General features: G+C 38.4%; 1 protein-coding gene across 1 annotated transcript in view; it reads right to left on the reverse strand.

Annotated features, from left to right (window-relative positions):
- SPICE1 (spindle and centriole associated protein 1) overlaps nucleotides 1–6,065 on the reverse strand; it is a 69,545-nt gene that overhangs the window by 7,358 nt on the left and 56,122 nt on the right. Inside the window, exon 14 of the mRNA XM_007947436.1 lies at nucleotides 3,205–3,385. Coding sequence (XP_007945627.1) covers nucleotides 3,205–3,385 — 181 coding nt within the window. The remainder of the gene's footprint in view (nucleotides 1–3,204; nucleotides 3,386–6,065) is intronic.

Raw genomic sequence — 6,065 nt, forward strand, 5'->3', positions numbered from 1 at the left:
GGGCCGACTCGACGGCACATAACAACAACAACAACAATATGATTGTTACTATTAGGCGCCATCAAGTTGTTTCTGACTCATAGTGACCTTATGGACAACAGAACAAAACATTGCCCAGCCCTGCACCATGCTCACAATCATTGCTATACTCGAGCCCACTGCTGCAGCCACTGTGTCAATCCATCTTGTTCAGAATGTTCGTATTTTTTTGCTGGACCTCTACTTTTCCAAGCATTATGTCCTTCTCCAGAGACTGGCCCACTCTGATACCAAGTCCAAAGGATGTGAGATATAAAGTCTCTCCATCTTTGCTGCTAAGGACCATTCTGGATGTTCTTGTTCTAAGACAGATATGTTTATTCTTCTGGAAGTCCATGTGTATTTACTATCCTTCACCAAAATCATTATTCAAATGCATCAATTCTTCTTCTGTCTTCCTTATCCATTGTCCAGCTTTCACATACATACAAGATGACTGGAAAAATACCATGCCTTGCTTGGGTCAGGTGTATATCAGTCCTCAAAGTGATATCTCTGTTTTTTGACACTTTTTCAAAGAAGTCTTTTGCAGCAGATTTGCCCAATGTAATGCATTGTTTGAGTTCTTGACTGCTGCTTCCATGGGTGTTAACTGTGGATACAACTAAAATGAAATCTTGACAACTTCAATCTTTTCTTAGTTTATCAAGATGTTGTTTATTAGATATGAGGATTTTTGTTTTCTCTGTGTTGAGCTGTAATCCATACTGAAGGCTATAGTTTTTGATCTTCATTAGTAAGTGCTTCAAGTCTTCTTTGTTTCCACCAAGCAAGGTTGTGCCATCTGCATATTGCAGGTTGTTAATGAGTCTTCCTCCAATCCTAATGCTGCATTCTTCATATAATCCAGCTTCTTGGATTATGTGTTCTGCATACAGACTAAGTGTGGTGAAAAGACACACACTTTTCCTGATTTTAAAATATACAGTATCTTCTTGTTCTGTCTGAATGACTGTCTCTTGGTCTATACAGTACAGGTTCTATTTTAGTACAATTAAATGTTCTGGAATTCCCATTCTTCTCAAAATTATCTATAATTTGTTATGATCCAAACAGTAAAATACCTTTGCATAGTGAATGAGACACAGGTAAACATCTTTCTGGTATTCTCTGCTTTCAGCCACTTTCCATCTGACATCAGCAATAACATCCCTTGTTCCATGCCCTCTTTTGAATCTGGCTTGAATTTCTGGCAATTCCCTGTCAATGTACTGCCACAACCATTTTTAAATTATCCTCAGCAAAATTTTACTTGCATGTGATATTAATCTATTCCTTGAGCTTTGTTTTTACCCAGTTCCTTCAGTGCAGCTTGTACTTCTTCCTTCAGTACCATTAGTTCTTGATTATATGCTGCCTCCTAAAATGGTGGTATACTGATTAATTCTTTTTGATACAGTGACTCTGTGTATTCCTTGCACCTTCTTTTGATGCTTCCTGCATCGTTCATTGTTTTGCCCATAGAATCCAATATTGCAACTTGAGACCTGAATTTTTCTTCAGTTCTCCTCACCTTGCTTTGCATTGGATCTGTCTACACAAAATATCTGTCTCCTATTGGAGATTCTGTGAAATTGTTTTCCTATGCTCTTCCCCTAAGAATGCCACTTGGTTTGTCTCAGATGGTATGTTGCACCAGGCCAGCTAGCAGGGTGCCCTACAGTCTGTAAATCTCCTTGCTTTCATTCAGTTTCTCCTTCCCTTCAGTATTTGATCTAATTCTTTATCTTTCCATTTGCTGTTCGGGATTCCCAAATTGTCATCTGTATCTGCTTAACATGGTTTCTTGGTTCTTCACTGTAGAGGAATGGCATGGTGTATGTGCCTAAGCCACCATCTTTGACCATCTCCTGAGAAGTTCTTCTTAAGAGTGACCTGCTTTATTTTTCTTCATCTCTCTTAGCACTAACTGACATTATATCATAAACTTATTTGTTTATTGCTGATTGCCCAACTTGATTGTTCAGGCATTCAAGATTGGCGGGACTGTCCAGTTCAATGCTATATCTCCAGCACCCACAACATGCCAGACGTATTGCAGCTGTTCATACATATTTGAGTGAGTGATTTAATTTATTCTCATCGTAAGTTGCCCCTAGACTTCATGACTATGAAGAACTGTAAGCATCATTTGCAGAAACCTCGAATAAACAAAGACAAAAGGCCCCCAGGGAAATGTATTACCCATCATTTTCTAGTACTTTCTAAAAGAGTCTGCTTTCTGGGTTGGTACTTTCAAAATGGAAGTAACTTTGAAATGAGGAAAAAACTCTTATTGGCAGATGCTTTAAAGGTAATTTGCTTCAAAATGCATTGATCCATGTCACTTTAGTCTTGTGTATTTCACTGTACATAAATTATATTTTAATAAAATGCATTAAAAAAAAAAGGTAATTTGCTTCAACCAGCCACAGGACATATGAACCCCTCTAAAACACCAGTAGCCACTATGCTTAAATATGTCAGAGAACACACTATTTACTGCAACAGAGCTTTTTCTAATCCTGACAATGAGAGCCTTCCCTTAAATTGGGCCAAAGTCAATATCTCTAAAGCCTTCATATAGCTCTACCACTTGAAAGTCTTAATAAATCAATCTTAGTCTAAAAAGCAACTTGAGATCTAGTTCATTTCATCAGTACCTTTTTGAATGTGAATACTATGACAAGTAAGTTTTCAGTTACTGATTCCCTCTAGTTTTCACATTCCTAAATGGAACAACAGAATAAAAAGTTTAATTTACCAATAAAAATACTTAATGGTTTTTAACAGTAATAAATTATAGTTTGTTGCTGATAAAATCCTACAGTATCATTCTGATGCTGATATTTTACACATTAGCCACAGCATTTATCCTAAGTAAATTAAATACTGTAATAAATCCCATCTACATGTAGGGCAATTTAGGAACCCACATACTAATGATCAACTTTAGGCATCATGAGATAGAAAGCTTATTACACAAACAATCAATAGACCTGCCTTCTACTCCTACTACTGTCACTTACTCTGTGACCTAGATCTGTTTTCTTCCTGTGTAAAAGTAAAGCACTGGAATATATACTCTTTGAGATTTCTTTCAGCTCAATATGAACTAACAAAATCAAAGTAAAAACTTTCATGTTTTCATGTTTCTAGTTTTTAAATCATGAATTTGTGACCAACCAGTCCATGCTTTGAGAGGTGACCGAACAGGTGACACTGGTGGAGAGCAAGAATCCCTACAGATGAGTTTTTGCTGCTCTATCAATTGCAGCAGTTTGCCACGAGCCTCCATACTCTGTCGATTCAATTCTGCAATGCGTTCCTCCATGCTACTTGCTAGAGATTGTGCTGCTGGAAAAGTCTTTAAAAAAAAAAAAAAAGACACAAATTCAGTATTGAAACAAAAAATTACACAACTTTTGACTTTCTACAAAAATAAACTCTTCCACAATTACCAGGAAGTTAGTATTCATAACACTTACTATATAAAAAACTTGAATCAAACCAAACCAAACTCACTGCCATTGAGTCAATTCCAACTCATAGCGACCCCTCCATTGTGTTCCCAAGGCTGTAAATCTTTACAGAAGCAGACTGACTCATCTTTCTGCTGTGGAGCAGCTGGTGGGTTTGAACAACTGACATTTTGGTTAGCAGCCAAATGCCTTAGCCACTGTGCCAAACCAATCACTGCCACTGAGTTGATCCTGACTCACAGCAACCCCCACTGGGTTTTCAAATCTGTAAATCTTTACAGAAGCAGACTACCTCATCTTTCTTCCAAGGAGCAGCTGGTGAATTCAAACTACTAACCTCTCAGTGAGTACTCAAATACCTTAACCACTACACCAACAGAGCTCCTTATAAACCTGAATAGTGGGAAAATAACTTACAAATCATTTACTGGAAAAATTAGGACTAAAGTAAAGAGATACTAGTCCCTCAATTACCGATGCCACAGAAGCTCTTGTGTCCCTTTGTCTATGAACAGTCTAGAGGACAAACTTTTCCAGCCTCTGCTAGTGTTTTGTTGAAGACTCCTCCTGGTAACCTGGCCTCTAGGAAAATGTTAAAGGCCACACACCTAGTAATACAAATCTACATTTGAATCACAATATATAAAGTAAAAGAGGATCTACTGTAGTGGCTAAGGCACTTGACTGCTAACCAGAAGGCTGGCGGTTCAAACCCACTAGCCACTCCTCGGAAGGAAGGTTGGGCAATCCTACTTCCGTAGTGATACTGCCTCGGAAACCCAAGGAGGGGTTGCTATGAGTCAGGGCTGACTCGACGGCACACAACAACAACAACAACAACTGTAGTTGAAACAGATGCTTCTGTAATCTTCAAATATGCATCTTGAGTTATTCGGCAAGGATTTCTGATAGCTTTATCACTCCTCCTGACCATGTGACAATCTCCCTAGGCTACTTCTAGTCTAAGACAGCTGACTGAATAGTTTGTGGTTGGAAAGAGAGGTAGAGTAAAATACAATCAACCCAAGGACTTCACATTAATTTAATGTGAAAATTCCAAAAAGAATGTACTTATGTCACTCCTAATTATTTCATTTAGCTAAATATGTCTCTCGGGGGGGGGGAGGAGCAATCACTAATAGAAATCATTAACTTGGAACTTATTCCCACTAGTAAAAAATATAAGCCAAACAAAATGAAGTAAGGATTATTTTGTATTTCCACTTATAACAAAAAAGGGGGGTGAAAGCAGCGATATTAGATTGTCCTCTCCAGCCTGATCTATATATAAATTAAAAAAGGAGGCAAACTCAGTATTTAACAATATTGCCTTTTCAAACTAAATGTTAATTATTTGAAATAACTTTGAAAACTGCAAATATCAGAGTATCAGAATGTCTCCCAATGACTCAAAATTAAGGCATTTGGTGCTCACATACACCTGTACTGATGACAACTGTGTATTCCCAGTACTCTTTTCCTGGCTCTGCTTCTGCCAGGCCCTTCTGACCACTAACCCTGTCACTTAATACCCACAGTGCCCTTGTTTCCCATGAGCCATCACTGACAGGTGGTCCATCTCCCTCCAGCCTTCCTCACTAAAGCCCTTCATCCACTGTTTTAATGCCCTTATGAAAGCAATCACACCAAGAAACCCCTCATCCATGAAGCTGCCTAGCTCCTTCCCACTGCTAAACAATGTTCCATCTCCTATCAGAACCCTGACAGGCAATATTTTAGCTCATGAAGAAGTCAAAGGAAGTCTCTCTCATTACTGGGGCCAGCATCAGGAGGTATGCTACAAACATCCCCCAGTCGGAGCTTTGAATCCCTTTTCTTCTCATAAAAAAATGAAATAAAGAAGATTAAAGTTACTAGATTAGCCCACAGGTTTACCTTTGCTACTCAAAAGTGTGGTCCTTGGATCAGCAGCATTGACATCAACTGGGAACTTATTAGAAGCACAGAGGCCTACCTACCCCAGACCTACTCAATCAGAAATTGCATTTTAGTTAGGATGCCTAGGTGATTTGGATGTACATTAAAGTCTGACTTTAACGATCCTTAAGAACATCATTTCTATGGGAAAGTGCATCCTATGTCCTAAAAAATTAAACTCTTCGTGAATTGAGAACTTCAGAGTTCTCTTTTATGAACCACTTTAAGAGTTAAAATGATTTCAATTCAAATGCAAACTTTCAAGTAATATACTTCTACATTTTATACTTAAAACGTCATGCCTAACTTAATCTTAGCTTTCCCATACGTTTTCCCTTTGCCTTATTTTCCTCATTCACTTATTTCTTCATTTTATATTGTCTTTATTTTATGTGCAATACATCCTGATAAATAATGGCTACCTATAAGGAGCTCTGGTAACGTAGTGCCTAAGGCACTTGACTGCTAACCAGAAGGCTGGTGGTTCAAACCCACCAGCCACTCCTCGGAAGGAAAATGGGGCAATCTACTTCTGTAGTGATACTACCTCAGAAACCCAAGGAGGGGTCGCTATGAGTCGAGGCTGACTCGATGGCACATAACAACAACATAGGGAACTTTAGTAGC

This window comes from Orycteropus afer, unplaced genomic scaffold (genome assembly GCF_000298275.1).
Source record: "Orycteropus afer afer isolate SDZICR_OR568_19922 unplaced genomic scaffold, OryAfe1.0 scaffold00184, whole genome shotgun sequence".
In the NCBI taxonomy this organism is placed as follows: domain Eukaryota; kingdom Metazoa; phylum Chordata; class Mammalia; order Tubulidentata; family Orycteropodidae; genus Orycteropus; species Orycteropus afer.